The 18,595-nt window shown below is 34.5% G+C and overlaps 1 protein-coding gene across 1 annotated transcript in view; it reads left to right on the top strand.

Moving 5' to 3' along the window:
- Positions 1–18,595, top strand: part of GALNT13 (polypeptide N-acetylgalactosaminyltransferase 13) — a 551,077-nt gene that overhangs the window by 378,752 nt on the left and 153,730 nt on the right. Inside the window, exon 9 of the mRNA XM_044242085.1 lies at positions 3,485–3,665. Within this exon, the coding sequence (XP_044098020.1) occupies positions 3,485–3,665 (181 nt within the window). The remainder of the gene's footprint in view (positions 1–3,484; positions 3,666–18,595) is intronic.

Genomic DNA, 18,595 nt, shown 5'->3' on the forward strand with positions numbered 1-18,595 from the left:
AGAGTCTCCATTCTAGTTGGGGGGAAAAAAGTGTGCAGCCAAACGAATAGATAAATTACAAATTGTGATAATTAAAGAAGGAAATAAACAGGGTGCTCCTGCAGAAAATTAATTGGAGGGGGACACTTTAAATATGGACATGAGGAAAGAGCTCTCTGATGCAGCGATGTTTTGGCAGAGATGAGAAGTATGGGAAAGAGGCAGTCAGATGCAGGGCAGACAGAATTGTATTCCGGGTATAGGGAGAGCACTTGTTGAGGCTTTGGTGTGTGAAAGAGTATATGAGTTATTCTAAGAAATGGCAGAGGGCCAATATCCCCAGTGCTTACTGACAGAGGGGGAGAATCATGTAGGGTCTACAAGGCCCTGCTAAAGGATTTTGTTTATATTCCACAGATCAGTAAGAAACCGTGTAAGTATTTAAACACAGAAGTGAAATGAAATGATTAAATTTTTAAAAGACCACCGTGCTTTCTCAGCACAAAACAAATTACAGGAGAGCAATAGTGAGCGTAGCAAGACAATTTAGAGTGTATTGCAATTGACCCGCAGGAGATGTTGGTGATTAGGACAAGGATGGTGGTGGAGAGGCAGAGAGAGATAGATATACAGAGAATTAATTTTACAGCTAGCAAAGCCAGGATTTGTTAACAGATTAAATATACGTGATGAAAAAAAAAAATGAAGTCAATAATGACTTCTAGGATGTAGCAAGGGGGAGAGGCTTCTGTTTCTTTCTTTTTTGGGTTGGTTTTTGGTTTTTGGTTTGGGGGTCTTTTTTTTTTTTTGGATTGACCACCAGAGTTAGTGAGGCACCATTTATAAATGATTAAAAGGACTAACAGGAAGTAAGACCTGGCTGGCTGACAGGGCCAGGATGAATCAGCAGTTCCGCTTGCAGACGTGTTTGTTTAGGTGTATCTGAGACATGGCAAGAGGAGATGCCAAGTAGATGTTTGGATCCACAAGAGTGGATCCCAGAGGAGAGGTCCGGGCTGAGGTGTCACTGTTGAGGTTGTGAGTATTCAGATCACGTGCAAAATAGTAAGATGAATAAAACCACCTGGTGAATGAATAAAGGAAGGTAGGAAGGTAGCGACTAACATTTAAATATAAATTTAGGGTGAAAAACATAAACAGTGAGGTCCTGGGAGGAAAAGCAAGATAATTCAAGAAAGGAGTCTACTAGATATTCATTAAGGGAAAAATTTGTGTTTTTCACCATGGCAATTTTGGGGGAGCTACAAAAATAAAGAGCATTTCATTATGAGGAAGAGAAACAACATATGTCTGTAAAATTTTATGTTAATTTACAGTGAGGGGAAACAGAGAAATGAGATACTTTGAACCTGGAGAATATGGGCCAAGGGAAGAACTTTTTGTTGTGTTTATAATCTTTTTACTTGTTTTCTATTTTAAAAATCTATTCGAAAGATAGGAGCTTTTAGGAGATATTATGTGAAGGTAAAACACAATCTAGTAATGAGCAAAATCATTGATGTTTCTGGAGAAAATCAAAGAACCAGACTAGTGAAGTTCTTAAGCTATGGTCTAGACTGACATACAATTATAGATTTACCTTTCGTAGGATAAGGGTCAACTTCCTCCATTTTAATGGGGTGGAAGGATGTAAGGATTGCATAATTCCAAGAAGGTTTATACATTTAATGCTACAAAGATGAAAGAGTTACCAATCAATTAAAAACTCTGATCATTTAAGAATGCTCTATCCTGTCTTTTGAGGGTAATAGTGAATTCCATTCTTTTGTATTTCATTTATATTTTATACTTACATTTTAGTGTTAGGTTGAAATTTCTTTACTATTCACATTATGCTCTTGGGACGCCTGGGTGGCTCAGTTGGTTAAGCAGCTGCTTCAGCTCAGGTCATGATCCCAGGGTCCTGGGATCAAGTCCCACATCAGGCTCCTTGCTCAGCAGGGAGCCTGCTTCTCCCTCTGACTCTGCCTGCCTCTCTGTCTGCCTGTGCTCACTCGCTCTCTCTCTCTCTGTCTCTGACAAATAAATAAATAATTAATTTAAAAAAAAAAGAAACTTAAAAAAAAACTATTCACATTATGCTCTTTAAACCATTAGAAAATGAAAAAGAATAGATTGCACAAGTAATGCACAACTCAATGTTGATTAATATAACTTGTTATTTACCATCTTCCATCTTCTGATAAAAATGAATGTCTCCTACTGCTACCCAAGCCCAAAGACCACCCTCTTCTAAGATGAAAGTTGCTTGAGAGGTCCGCTGAAGGAAACTTTATCTTTCAAAATAAGCAGCTCTCCTTAAAATAAAAACAATGTTAGCTACAATATAAAATCCAATCTTTCCAATTACATATAGCAATAACTATGGCTCTTGTTTATGGGGATAAACAATGTGTTATATGTATGTAATAAACATATATGAATGTGTGTTATATGTGTGTATATCTACATATATACATATATAAAAGCATACACATATGCTTTTAGTATAACCTGTGGCTAAACCATGTAATTTTATAGAAATAAATGTGTTTGGGATGCCTAATAACTAGCCTGAACTCCACAGTAAATCCAGGATACCAGGAAGGATATAACATATGTTTCTTAAGAGTTTGTAGTTTTAAAGGAGAGATAGTGAAGTAAACAATTGCTTACAAGACAATGTAATCAGTTCTTCATGAAAGGATGTAAAGGATCGCCTGGTTGAGTGCCAGATTCTTGGTTTCAGCTCAGATCATGGACCCAGGGTTAATGGATCCAGCCCCAAGCTGGGCTCTGCATACTGGGGAGTCTGCTTGAAGATTCTCTCCCTCTATCCCTGCCCCTACTCATGTGTGCTCAATCTCTCTCTCATAAATAAATAAATCTTTTTAAAAAATGGATGTTTAAAGTACAAAAGTCACAAAATACTAAACCTCTCCACATAGCTTTCTAGAAGAAGTGACTTGAAGACAGATTTTGAAGATGCATACGTGTTGAGCAGATGTAGAGTCCTAGCACATTTTAGTAAGAATGACATATCCAAAGATGTAAGACACAGTGAATGTAGGAAAGCTGAGAATTAATGGTCATTTAAAATTGCAGATGAATAGAGTACAATTGGTTTTTCTCCAAATCAAATTTATTTACCATGGCATCTAACATGTACAAATTCATTAATTCATAGCAGATTTTAGATACTAAATATCTATTAAATAGTGATTAGGTTAACTACTAGAAACTGAAAATTTGGTAGTCTGCTAAAGACACATGAAAAAATAAATGCATCTTACTTCCACAAATGCAGTGCTACAATATTTACATAGATAAAGCTATTCTAAGTTGAATCTTTTGCCAAGCTGAGCGTACCTCTTCTAAATTTTGTGTCCATCCAGTGTTTTCTTGAACCATATAAAATCTAAGATTTGGCCTTAGTTAGACTTGCCAGACAGTATTTCTGCGTTATTTGCAATGATTGTGATAGATCGATTGCTCCTTTTCTCAGATTTGGCAATGTGGAGGCTCTCTGGAGATTGTGACTTGCTCCCATGTTGGTCACGTTTTTCGGAAGGCAACTCCCTACACTTTCCCTGGTGGCACTGGTCATGTCATCAACAAGAACAACAGGAGACTGGCAGAAGTTTGGATGGATGAATTTAAAGACTTCTTCTATATCATATCCCCAGGTAAACATGGTTTCTTCCTCTGCAGGGGAAGATAAAATTTTAAACATGCTGAATTTATGTTTCATTATTGCTGAATTTATGTTGCATTATTGCATATAGCTTAAATAAGAACATGTTTATCACCATAATACTACAGAAAATCATGTTTGAAAAAGTTATAATATGAAGTCATTTTTCATCTTGATTGAGAAAGACTACACTTATGTCAGGTGCCTAAATACTCTTCTTAGTTTCCTTCTTGGCTCAAGAATTATGCTAGAAAAGTGGAGTAAGCAGTATATAGTGAGATCCAAATTTAGTTAATATATATTAGCTCAATTTAAGAAAAACAGTTTTTTTAAGGAGAAGTAAGCCTGTATTTCCTTGTTTCACAAATAAAGCTGGCTGAGTTGGTAAGAAATTTCATTAATGTTTAAACAGAGATATTTTCTACTGCCTGATGATTTCCTGAAGATATAGGCTGGTAAATTATGGAGATATTAAAGTGTATATTTTTAAAGAATATTAAATGACATAGTAAATTACTCATTAATTGATATGTGGAAAAGCGTAATATAGGATAATATAATACTACCCTACTTTAGTTACAGAGAGTAGATATGGAAATAGAAGTAAAATTTAGACTATCACTGGGTGGTGGGACTGTGATTTCATTATTTTCCTTAGAGTTTTCTAAATTTTTAAAAATAAAGCATACTACTTATTTTTAAAAAATTAAAGGAATCTAAAAGGAAAATAAATTTTAATAGAGAATTTTTTAAAATTTTAAGAGTTAAAAAGAAAAAAAATAATGGATGAGAAAATTCCATACCCGAGTGCTATAATTATGAATGATCTCATTTTTATAATTTTCTGGTAGTTTTTCAAAATATTACTTATTAAAAAAACTCCTGAGACATTACATTGTTTTTTAAGGAAATAAGATATGACATTGTGAGAAGCTACAAACAAGGAGAAGACACAAGGGTCTGTAACATCTCAAAGTTTAGACAAAGAGACCAAAAGATAAATTAATACAATGGGAATTCAACTGTACCGATGAAATAATTTTTCAAGTTTTGTTTTGATAGTTTATGTTTATACCATGTAGGCATCAGTGACATTATTATGTAACCCCAAGAACAACAACAAAAATTCATGCTCACCTCCTCATTTTTATATTAAAATATATTGCATGGTTTGGAAAAACTAGTTTGGGTTCTGACTGACATGCTCTGATTTCTGAAAGTATATATGAGGCTGTGAAAACTCTTCTTTTATAGATAAAGAGGCAATAAGTAGTATGAACTTTCTTATTAAGATTCAGTATTACTATAGAAAAGAAAAATGAGGGCAATGCATGTATAAGCGTGTCATTAGGTAAAGGATTTTTTTTCACACGTTTTCAAGCTTTTTCTTTGTCAAGAAGCTATTGTCAGAAACACTATTTCACGCATAGATGTTGTTTTTTTTTTCTTTATAGTAGAAAGCCAGTCCAGATATTCAAAGAGTTGAGTTCAGCAAGAACATGTAAAATTCGTAGCAAGGCAGTGACATTTATGTAACCTTTTCATTTTCTTTTGATAATACTTTCTGAATTCAAATCATTACTTGTAGAAACACGTAAGCTCAAATATGAAGAAAGAAGTAATGGAAGAAAGAAATGTGTTATGTGTGATTATATACAACTTATACCAGGGAATATAAGTAATTGAGAATAATTGCCACCATGTGTATTATTAGCCATTCATGATGAATATTATTTGTAAAAAGTGATGTGTTAGTCTTCTTTTGTATAATTTCCCATTGAATGGAAAAGGCAGATAAATGGTAGAACCATTTCTCAAACTGTAATGAAATGACAGTCTTTACAGTTTAAAGGGTAAGAAGGAACGCTTGCTGTCTGGAACTATTGACTTTATGTTGCTCAACAGGAATTGTTTATATATTCTGGAAAGTGTAGTTTTTGTGTTACAATAAATATCATTTAGAAGCTTACTGTTCTTATGAGATGGGCTCATTTAGATCTGGAAAGGTATTTTGGAATGCAGAAAAAGGACATTTGGGGAATATGCTGAAAATATCTGAGAACTTCCTAAGGAACATTATAGTGTCTCAGAAACTGTCAGCATTGCTGGACATGGGACCTGCCTGCTGTAGTATGGGCAAACTGAAAACACCAAAAACACAAAACAATTAATTGTTTCTCAGTAGAAAAGGAAAGGAAGTAAGCTGGAAACCAGAGCTGGACTTCAAGAATAATTCTAGCCCCGGGCAGCTTTCAGATCATCCAAAAATAGATAAAATGGGTTGTATTGGAAAATCAGGAATCTGTCACTTGTATGGTGTTGAGCCTTTTTTGAGTGAATAACTACTTAAGTCATTACTGATGGTTTCTGATACTCTTATAATCAAAATCATGGATTTCTTTGCTATCATCTAGAATTTTGGGGATTCTATTTTTCACTGCCTTGAGTAACAGGAAAATTTTTAAAGAGAGTAGTTGGTGTACAGGGATGGGTAGGGGGTCCATGCATGGACATCTACACTTAGACTTACATCCTTTGCTATAATATACATAGACACACACAAACACACACATGTATTTATGAAAAATTCTAAAGAGCTTCTGTTGTGTTCTGTTTAATTCTCCAGACCTTCCTTGATAATCTAGCTAAGGAAATTGCTGTGATTCTTTCTAGAAGGACCTCCATGTATCTGTTAATTTGCCCAAGATGTTGGGCATCTTCTGTGAGGAAAACTCCCATTTTTTACACCGGGGCTTCTTATTCCTGTATGCAGCTGCTCAAAATGCAGTCTTTAAGTACTGAGCCTTCATGAGTTGAATTCTGACAACTTTGCTTCTTCTCAATATGGCCTATACAATACTACTTACCTATTTCATTGTTTGATCTCTGCTTCATCTCTGTCCTAGAAAAAGTAGGTATTCTTTCTCTCTCAATAAGGTATTCCCTGCTGTTGTGATACCATGGCCAATCCATTATTACCACATAACACATTGTTTAATGTTTATTACATGTCTCTGTATCCAGAGACTTGCAGTTACAGTGCTTAGCAACTTTCCTGTCACTTTGCAGTCCTTGAAAAAAAAAAATATGTGTTAAATAATTAGAAGAATCAGTGAGTGACTAAATGAATGAATGCCTTTGAAAAGGAAGCCGCTTATGTTTCATCTTTTCTGCTGAATTCTCCATGGATGTCTGGTCTGTTCCAGGGGATCTCACAAGAATTGCAGCAGATTGGGAGCCTTTCCCCTCTTCTCTGATCTAACCCCTGATTGAGGATTCACTGATAAAGAGATGTGAAAAGGGCTCTTCATGTAGCCATGATGTCATTCCTGTGTGTCTGCCCCCAAAACAAATGTTCCCCTGGCTTACCCGTGTTCTTAGGGTATGATAATTACACCGTAATTAGAGGCCCCCACCGTGATACAGTCTTACCTCCCAGGACTAATATAAAATCAAACCGACGCAATTTAGGTGGACAACATTTTTTTTTTTTATAAAGATTTTATTTGACAGAGAAATCACAAGTAGACAGAGAAATAGGCAGAGAGAAAGGAGGAAGCAGGCTCCCCGCCGAGCAGAGAGCCCGATGCGGGGCTCGATCCCAGGACCCTGAGATCATGACCTGAGCGGAAGGCAGAGGCTTAACCCACTGAGCCACCCAGGCGCCCTGACAACAACATTTTGTACTAGAGCAGCATAATACAAGAGCCCAAAAGCTCAAGATAACTTTTTACACATGTTGATTTTTATTTTCCTCATGACCCCCATTAATTTAAAGTGACAATGGGTTGTATAAATGACTACGTATGTGAAATTACCTTTATCTGATTTTATTTTTTCAAAATATTTACTGTGTGTCCTAATTGTCTGAGCTATGCCCATTAGCTTTAGACAACTATTGATTGAGCTGGCAGGGTCTAATTATGTCTCTCAATGGGTATATGAATGAAGAGTAGAAATACTTTGAAATAGTGTTGAAGAATACATTTCCCAACATTTGTTTAGTTTGGCTTTTGGCTGCCTTTTTTAGGATGCAAATACTATAGCATCATTGATTTTTTAAAGCCCTATGGACTCTTAAAGTCTGAGGCAGTTTTTACTAGTAATTGGGCTGTTTCAGCTTGAGGCAATCTGATTGTTCTAGCAAATCCTTTGAAATGAAGTGATGTAAGCAGAAACCACTCTTCACCGAGCACCCCATTATAAATGGCAATGATTTTTCCTGTTGGGTCGCAGGTAAAAAGCTTAAGAACTTCAAAATAGAGTGTAGTCATAACACTAACTGTATATTCGAAATGCTGGCCGTTCTATAAATACTGATTTTCTTTCAGGGGAAGGTAGATTTCTAACCGTGTCTCAGTTGACACAGCGATTAGAAGCCGCTGTCCTTCCGTAACCTCCAGTTGCTCTTCCTTTTCTTTTCTTCTTCTTCTTTTTTTTTTTTTTTTTTTTATTTGACAGACAGAGATCACAAGTAGGCAGAGAGGCAGGCAGAGAGAGAGGAAGGGAAGCAGGCTCCCTGCTGAGCAGAGAGCCCGATGCGGGACTCGATTCCAGGACCCTGAGATCCTGACCTGAGCCGAAGGCAGTGGCTTAACCCACTGAGCCACCCAGGCGCCCTGTTCTTCCTTTTCTTAATGGACAGCTTGTGCTCTTGTTTTGAGCAGAAAAAAACAAATAGAAAATAGAATTTAAAGGTCCCCAAAACATACATTAAAGGTATTTGTATGTAACCGGGAAAATAGCTCATTTTCCTCTGGAAATCCTGTAGCATTTTGATCTGTATTCTAGATAAACAGAAACCACACATTTAGAAACACACCCTTGAACTTATTTTGAAGGTTAACTCTATTTGCTAACCTTTTAATACTTCAAAAAGATCAGTCCATCGAAGGCAGCCTTTGTTAAGCAGCATCTTTGGGTCATTATTAAAGTTTAAGACCTATGTTCATTTCTATCTCTTGAAATTTTTATCTATGAAATACAGATGTTTTTCAGCCTGCTGATTTTTTTAAAGATAAAATATTTAATAACCAATCCTTTGAGTGTAGGGCCTAATTTTTTTTATAAGTCATAAAAATGTGGTTCCAGGTAGATTTCATAAGGACAGGTTTTGATGTTCCCTGCAAAATGTGCAGCATGCAGATTTTTTTTTTTTAATAATCGAGGGATATCAGTTTTTGTTTGGTTAACATGAACTCATCTGAAAAGTGTGCAGCAATTCTGAACATAAAGTACATTTGCATCTATGAATTTTGTATTTTTATTATTTAATAAACAGTTTTTCAGCAACATCAACCATGGTATCACCAAGTGAATATGATATGATGAGAAAGAAATTCTAAATAATTTTAATAGATTATATTGTGATAACATGTAATTCATATATCTGGTTGATACCATGAAATGCTAAATGTGGAAGTAAGGGATGACAGCTGTTCTCGATATTGTTGATATAATGGATAGACAACTTTTTCCTTGGTTAAAGGCTTTTGAATTCTTTAAGACATTAGGTCAGTTTTTATCATTGGTATTTTATGGGTGTTTATCTGTATTTTTAATACTAATGATACTTCCTTGCTTCTGTCTTCATTGGGTAAGTATTCATTAAGTTCCTGATCTGTACTATGCCAGGTAGGGGGGATACAAACACAGAAAAGATGTTGCCTTTGCCTTTAAAATGTGAACTGTCTACATCATCACATTTAATTTGTTTAAATGAAAAATGTTATTAAGTGCTTGGTACATGGGGAACACATTGTCAAGACTTTAAAGGGTTACTGATGTGAACTGCCAACATTTCCTTTGATTTCTCCTTCTCACTTACAAGCATCAAAATCAAATGAATCTCTAAGTCTTTTCTAATCTACCTGCTAAGTTTTCTCAAATGTCTTCAGGTGTCCTCATTCTTCAGTCATCCCACATGCAGAGAAACCCCTGATGGGCCTCTGGCTTCAAAGCTTGCGCACTTTTCACCCACTTTTACCATATTGCTGGAGGACATTCCTAAAACTAAATTTCACTTGATCTCTCACTTACCTAACAACGTTTTATTTTTTTATTTTTAAATATTTTATTTATTTATTTGACAGAGAGAGAAAGAGAGCAGCGAGAGAGGGAACAGTGGGAGAGGGAGAAGCAGGCTTCCTGCTGAGCAGGGAGCTCCGTGCAGGGGTCCTTCCAACTCTTGAGCGCTTAGAATGTGCTATCACCACTCTAGATTTTCAGCACTTTTTTTTTCGCATGTATATATGCGTTTGCACATATATGTGTATATTTATTTATATTTGCATATAGATATACTTATGTATCTAGTTTTTTTTTTCATATTGCTACTAGGAATGAACATCTTTTTCTTATTACTTGGATTTCTTCTTTTTAGTCAAATCATTTTTTCACTTTACTATTGGATAGCTTTTGTCCTTTTACATATCAGTAGATCTTTATGTATTCTGGTTACTCTGCTATATCCACTGCAAGTGTTTCCTCCCAGACTACTACCCATATTGTAAAAATTGATACATAAAAAGATTTCTTAAGAAAAATTTAATTGTTGAAGTAAAATCAGGCTCGTTTAAGCCTTTATGGCTTTAGAGATTTTTTTTTTTTTAAGATTTTTTATTTATTTGACAGAGAGAGAGAGAGCACAAGTAGGCAGAGCAACAGTCAGAGGGAGAGGGAGAAGCAGACTCTCCACGGAGCAGAGAGCCCGATGCGGGGCTCGATCTCAGGACCCTGGGATCATGACCCGAGCCGAAGGCAGACGCTTGACTGAGCCACCCAGGCGCCCCGAGATTATTTTTTGTAAAAACATTGCCCTCCCATCCCCTCACCCCCTAGGGCTTGGAAAATTTTAGGTACTCCAGAAGTGTTTGTGATTTAATTTAAGTTCTAGTTAGTTAAATGCATGGGATTTTTTTTTTTTCTTTTTTTTTTTTTAGGAATTCAGTGATCTCTCTGGGTCGTAATACAAGCAGAATGCCACAATCAGATGACTCTCCTTATGGAAAGTATTAGTATCTTTATCCATGGAACATAAATAAAATATTAGCTTCAACAGTTACATCAGCTATAGCTAGTTAATCAGCTACAGCAGTTATAATTTTAGAGAAGTCTATTAAATGAGTATATCAGTTCCCATTACAGTAATTCTTTCCAAGTATCTTGAATTGTATTCATGGTCCATAAAATTTATAAACAGATGCTATAAATTATATTTATTGAGTGTTACAAAAATATTGAATTGGAACAGTAAGTGTGGATCATTGTATCCTCAGTCTTCGATTAACAACTCAGAAATTCAGATAATTAGCCCCTCAAATGATTTTGTCATTACCAAATCTAGGTAGGTTCTAGAGTGAATAAATATCACTTAAGTTCTAATATAGATTTATTCACAGAATTATCACTACCTTCTAGGATTTAGATACCAAAATTATTCATACATTTAGTTTCTACTTCTTCTAACGAAACATGTGTAGCTCTAGTGTAATCATGGTGTGTGTGTGTGTGTGTGTGCGCGCGCGCACACACACATACACACGTGCACCTTCTGCACTATTCTAAAGTTTCCAGTAAGTCAGTTCTACCCCACTTAGATTGAATGTGATAATTAATTTTCACTTCCTTAAGGCATATTCAGCTAGACAAAGTAGAAAATTGCAGTGTTTTTCAAATTGGTATAAATGATCAGGATTAGATGCGTGGATTTTTACTGTTAGGAATTGGCTAAGAGTTTTTATTTGGGGTAAGAGCCTTTAATATGGATCAGATAGGACCCAGGTGCATACAGAGGCTTTCTCATACCTACTTTCATCTTGTCATCTTCAGAGTGCCCCAATTTCATTATTTAATTTTAGCATAACTAAAATTGAACAGCTTAACACTTATATAATCGGTTACATTAAATTTCAATTCTGATTCTTAACTCAATTGAATGGCTTACTCTGACACTCAGCAGCAGTCATTTACATAAAGTTACTGATGGTCAGATGGTTATAAATTGCAGATTTCTTATTTCAAATACTCTCAGGCTCAGTTCCTCGCATTAGGTATTCTGGTGGATTATCTTTGCCTGGATTTCTATGTTATCATCATCTTGTAGCTATTTTAAATAAAATATGAGTTCAATTTTGGAGTTATTTATTTGCATTAACTCTGTGGAAAGTAAACAGAGTCAAAGATAATCTTTAGAGAATTAGGAAACATAGTCTTTTTCAGATCCAATAATGATAGAAGGTGGATTAAACTCCTCACTGTGCTAAATTGAGACTCCTTAAAATAATCCTTTGCAAAAATAAAACAGTACAAATAAAAAGACTAGCCATATATTTGCCTACCAAATATTAAATGCCAATGGCAGATTACCTCAGCATCCTAATAATTTACAGTTTTTGGGAGTAGCATGTTAACACAAATTATCTAGAGAATAAAAACTCTATTATTAATAGTTACCTTTATCCAATAGGGTAGTAAGTTAGTGAGAGCTCTGCAGCAAGTCTTTGGTAGAAAAGAATGTGGGGCAATAGTTATAGGCCAGGATGGAAAGGTGTACTGGGGAGACAGGGTTAGGGCTTTGCAAAGGAAAGTGGAAACAGTTTTTGAAAAGGTAAGATGCCTGTTTGACAAATAAGCTTTTTACGTGCTTTTACCAGAAGCAGCATTAATATGAAGTAGTTACTGTTAATGTGGGATTGTCAATGCCTGAAGAGCAGGTGGCCGCCATATTGATAACTGTCTATAAGGCACCTGATGTGAATGCTCTACTTTAGACCATATGCACACATACACATTGATTCATTAACACATAGTCAATGAAATAAGTACTAATTCATGTTTTAATTGCAGGAAACGTGAGCCCAAATTAAGAGATTGTTATATTTTATATATAAAGTGACAAAATAATGAAAAACTAAGATTAGTATTTATCTTTGGTTAGTTTGGCTTAGCAAGTGAGTTTATTATTTATTTATTTAACAAGAAAATTTTAAATAGTATATATTAGCAGTTTGACTTAAGGCATATTCTAAATATAAGGAAATATCAATAAAATATATCAAACAGTTAAATCTTTGTGATTTATATGGTTGAAAATAAGATAAATAAAGTTATAGTGATAGTGTTCTTTTAACTGAAAGTTACTGTCAGAATTGTCATTACTAAAGGAGCTCCATTATGACATTATTTTAATTTTTAAACTGTTTTGTATTATAAATTTTGTGTATTTTTGGTGCAACATTTCAGTTAACAAAATTTGAGAACTTTGACTAATTAGGGATTTTGTACAACTTAATCATTTAGGAAATTCTGTTATTTCAGCATAATTTAATTGAATTTCCAATAAAAATTTCTCATTGGAATTAAAGAATATAGATCTCGAGTGTCTGAATAAGTTATTAATTGTTCAAAATGAACACCAAATTAGACATAACTATATGTAATCAGCCTTCAATCTATGATATATGAACAATAGTGGAAGGAAGGGGGGCTTTGATTGGGAAATAAGGTAAGAGAGGGTGCAAAGTTTTTACTAAAATGGGATATGATGTGGAAGGGCTTAGACACTTGTACAGATTCAAAAGTTAAGAAATTAAAAGCAGGCAATTTTAAGTTCTCAGTCAGGAAGCTTTCCAGAAATATAATGAATTGATTTGTAATGCAATGAGCTTCTTGTCTTGGGAAATATTCAAACAGAGACTAGATGTCTGTCTTTTTGAGATGCTTTAATGAGAATTGAATAAGAGGTTGGATTTGACTTCTTATCAGATCTTTCTAACTCTAAAATTCTGTCAGGGAAACTTACATATCAATGAATTAAAACACGGTATTAATTAGCACCTGGTTTAAAATTGAAAAAAAAAACTGGATTTCAACTCAAAATGAAAAACTTCTAATAAATTTTTCAACCATGACACAAGAAGCCTTGAAGAAGGGTGACTATATATAGTTGTTTGTTTGGGACAGTCATGGTGCATGCCTGTTATGTGGGCATAATTATTAATACCACCCCTTTCACTCACAACAGTGTCCTGATTTGAACAATAATTATTTAGTCATTCTCCTTATAAGCATTGAATAGCTGTAGGTGGAAGTGATTATCTCTGAAAGAGGCCAAGTGGTCTGACAGAGGTAACAATCATTATGGCATTGAGCTTGGAATGTAGACTTCTGTGGAGGCAAATTTTTGTCTTACCAAAATCTAGGGAAAATCCATAAGTCTTTTAGGCTTCTGGACTGTCAGTTTCAAGTAAATGCTCTAGTTCAATGACTTCTCTGACCCAAAATAAATGTCCTTCTTTGAAATTCTATCTACAAAGAGACAATTAGTTTTTTAAAAGCTATCCCTTTGAAGATATAATAATGTCACTGAATTCTCACTCATCTTGGTAATGTATTGGCCAACATCTTCTTATTAATTTGTGTGACTATAGTAAGGTTACTTTTTCTGTTTTTTTATGTACAGTAATTTTATACTTTCATTTACAAAATGAAAGTATAAACTTACTCAATTTCTTGGTTATACCAGCAAAAGAAAAATTGTGCTAATATACATATATGAAATATACCTTGTGATATAAGAATATATATTTTTCCACATAATAAAATGTATGTATGCATGTGTATATACATATTTATGTATATATATTTTTCCACATGAGAAAGAAAATATGTATATTTACATATATGTGTGTATATATACACACACATACACACACACACACACACACACACACATACTTTTGTGTGCATGTGTATTTTTTTCCCCAGATTCATAATTGTTTGGGAAATACTAATTTCAATTTCATTTTGGCTGTTTATTATATTGTATTTTCTCTAGCAATAATAAAACTGCCTTACTTTTAATATGCTGGAAGGTAAAGCCATATAAAATTCTCATTTTGATTGAAATATCATTATAGGTTACAGTCTAATAGCAGATTTCCCTACATGTTTGGAAAACTAAGTAAACATGCCATAATAATATTTGCCAGCACCCTTCTTTCCAAACTCAGAAGTTCTCCTATAAAATTATTTTGTAACTTCAGACTATTATGAAATCCTTCTCAAGAGAATATGTATAGCAGACATCCATGCACTTTCTGACTCCTACTATTAAAATCCTATGGCATCTATTGTAATTTATATTCCGTCAACCCCAGAATTATAAAATACATTTTTTTCTTAACTGATGTTTATGTCTGCTGGATCGTTGCACTGCTAGTAGACATCTTGATTATTGTGTGTTCAACAATAAAACACATAAATCAGATGAAATAATTACCAAAACCAAGTATTTTTCATAGTCATGGGTCCTATTTTTGAGGAAGTCTATGGAATATCAGGGTTAATTATTATTTCTCTGAGTACTGTGAATCTGTCTTTGAAAAATGGACATTTTCAGGAAAAGTTGTATATTGAGGTTGGATTCCATCAGTCTATAAAGTACACAATGAGAACATAATTTATCATCTCGAATTAATAGTTCACCAATCTAGAGTCTCCATCTTTGACAAGGAAAATATAATTTCCTTCATTGTCAAATAAAATAAGAAAACTTTGAAGCCAGTGCTTATGGGCTAAAGAACAATCTAAGGAGATTTCGCGTAGGCTGTCCTTTACTCTCTTCCGTTGGACTTCCTGTGTTTAGAGTCACTATATTTTATGAACAAAGAAAGCATGGCAGCCTTTCTCCCCATGGCTGTCAGTAGAATTGTAGAGGAGTAGGATAGTTATTGGAGAAAAGTTACAAATACATATTCTAATAGGAACCATAGCATGAAAGCTGTGTTTTATTTCTAAATACACCAGCATCTTCTGTGACCCACCTTCTTCATTCTCACTCTCCACAAAATTTTTCTTAGTTTTTGAAAAATGTTTAACTTTTTTTTTTTTTTAAAGATTTTATTTATTTATTTGAGAGAGAGAGACAGTGAGAGAGCGCATGAGCGAGGAGAAGGTCAGAGAGCGAAGCAGACTCCCCATGGAGCTGGGAGCCTGATGTGGGACTCGATCCCAGGACTCCAGGATCACGCCCTGAGCCGAAGGCAGTCGTCCAACCAACTGAGCCACCCAGGCGTCCCAAAATGTTTAACTTTTTATTAAAGTTCAACATGATTCAAAAAAGTGAATATTTTCTAAGTATATATCTCAATAGATTTTCATACCCCCACACATCTGTGTAACCAGCATCCAGATCAAGCACCAGCACATTCCAAAGCCTCCTACTTCCCTGCCCCTAGAAGTCCCTCATGCCACTTCTGGTTACTACCCTTCCATTAATCTGATTTCTGAGATCATAGACTTGCCTGTTCTTAGACTTTATAGAAATGGAATTAGATAGCATGTGCTCATCTGTGTCTGGCTTCTTTTCCTTGGCATAATGTTGTGTAGATCAGCCATTCTTACTGTTACATAGAGTTCCATTATGTGACTATAACACTTTATATTTATTTTTTGTTGATGGGCATTTGGGTGTTTTCCAAGTTTGGAGCTACTCAAGAACAGTCTTGCTATGAGAATTTGTGCTATGAGAAACGCATATGAATGAATTTGTGTTGGTATGTTCCCTGGAATGTAATTGCTGTATCATAAAATTTGTAGTTTCTTTTTCACATAAAACTTGTTGGTATTTTTTTTTTCACATTATGGGTTTGGTTTTTTTTTTACTTTCAGTGTAGTTGACACATAGTGTTACATTAGTTTCAGATGTACAACTTAGTGATTTGACAAGTTTGTACATCATGCTATGTTCACGACAGAGCCACAGTCGGTCCCATTACACTGCTATTACAATATTGTTGATTGTATTCTTTACACTCTGTTTTGTATTCCTATGTCTTTCTCATTCCATAACTGAAGACCTGTATCTCCCTCTTCTATTCAACCATTTTGCTGAACCCAGTCCCCCTCCCCCTGATATCCATCTGTTTGTTCTTTTTATTTATTATTCTGATTCTGCTTTTTATTTTTTGCTTTCTTTAAAGATTCCATTTATGAGTGAAATCATAGGGTATTTCTCTTTATCTAACTGACTTATTTACTTAGCATAATACCTTCTAGGTCCATCCATTGTACCTCAAATGGGACAATCTTATTCTTTTTTATATTTGTGTAATATTCCGTTACATATATATACCACATTTTCTTTATCAATTCATCTATTGATGGGAACTTAGGTTGCTTCCATATTTTGGCTGTTGTAAATAATGCTGCAGTAAACATAGGGGTGCCTATATCTTTTCAAGTTAGTGTATACTTTTACCCTGACTTTAGAGGGAAAGCTGTTTTTTAGCATTGAGTATGACGTTATCTGTGTTATCTTTACCCTGAGTAAATTAAATACCCAAAAGTGAAATCACTGGAGTATATTGTATTTCTATTTTTAATTTTTTGAGGAATTTTTTGAGGAAGTTTCCTCAAAACTATAGTGTTTTCCTTAGTGGCTGTAGCAGTTCACATTCCCACCAGTAGTGCTTGAGGATTCTTTCTCTACATCTTTGCAAACACTTGTTGTTTCTTGTCTTCTCAATTTAAGGCATTCTAACAGACAGGAGGTGATACCTCATTTTGGTTTTAGTTTGCATTTCCCTGATGATAAGTGATGTTGAGCATTTCTTTTTTTAGTGTGTCTATTGGCCATCTGTAGGTTTTCTTTGGGAAAATGTCTATGCAGGTCCTCTGCTCATTTTTAACTGGACTGTGTGTGTGTGTGTATGTGTGTGTGTGTATGTGTGTGTATTGAGTTGTATGAGTTCTTTATATATTTTAGATATTAACCCCTACTGGATATATAATTTGCAAATATCTTTTCCTGTTCATTTCATTGTCTTTGTTTTGTTGATGGTTTCCTTTCCTGTGCAGAAGATTTTTATTTTGATGTAGTCCCAACAGTTTATTTTTGCTTTTGTTCCCATGGCCTTGGGAGATGTATCTAGGAAAATGTTGCTGTGGCTGAAGTCCTAGAGATTACTGTCTGTGTTCTCTTCTAGGATTTTTATGATTTCAGATCTCACACATAGGTTTTTAATCCATTTTGAGTTTATTTTTGTGTCTGGTGTTAGAAAGTAGTCCAATTTCATTTTGTACATATAGCTATCCAATTTTCCAGCTATTAAAAAAAGACTGTATTTTCCAGATTGTTTATTCTTATTTCCTTTGTCATAGATTAAATGACCACATAATGGTCATTTATATGGGCTTATTTCTGGACTCTCTCTTCTGTTCCACTCTTCTATATTTCTGTTTTCCTGCCAGAACTATACTGTTTTGATTACTACAGCTTTGTAATATATCTTGAAGTCTGGAACTGTGATACCTCCACCTTTGTTCTTTCTCAGCATTGCTTTGGCTATCTAGGGTCTTCTTTGGTTGCATACGAATAAATATTACTTCCTCTAGTTTTGCTAAAAAAAAAAAAGGCTTTGATATTTTGATAGGTATTGTATTTAATCTGTAGCTTCCTTTGGATAATGCAAACATTTTGGTGATATTAATTTTTCCAATCCACGAGCATGGAATATCTTTCCATTTGTTTGTGACAGCTTCAATTTCTTTGATCAGTGTTTTATAGTTTTCAGAGTACAGGTCTTTCACTTCTTTGGTTAAGTTTATTCCTAGGTATTTTATTCTTTTTGGTGCAATTATAAATAGTGTTATTTTTTCTCTTTCTGTGACTTCTTCATTAGTGTATAGAAGCCCAAGAATTTCTGGGTATTCATTTTGTATTAATTAATTAACCTGGTATTAGCCCTGCCATTTTACTGAATTTGTTTATTATTTCTCATAGTTTTGGTGGATTCTTTAGGATTTTCTATGTATAATATCATGTCATCTGCAAATAGTTTATTTATTTTAAGTATTATAAGTTTATAGTCTTATTTATTTTTCCTGTCTCATTACAGTGGCTAGGACTTCTAGTATGTT

Source organism: Neovison vison, chromosome 3, assembly GCF_020171115.1.
Source record: "Neovison vison isolate M4711 chromosome 3, ASM_NN_V1, whole genome shotgun sequence".
Classification (NCBI taxonomy): domain Eukaryota; kingdom Metazoa; phylum Chordata; class Mammalia; order Carnivora; family Mustelidae; genus Neogale; species Neogale vison.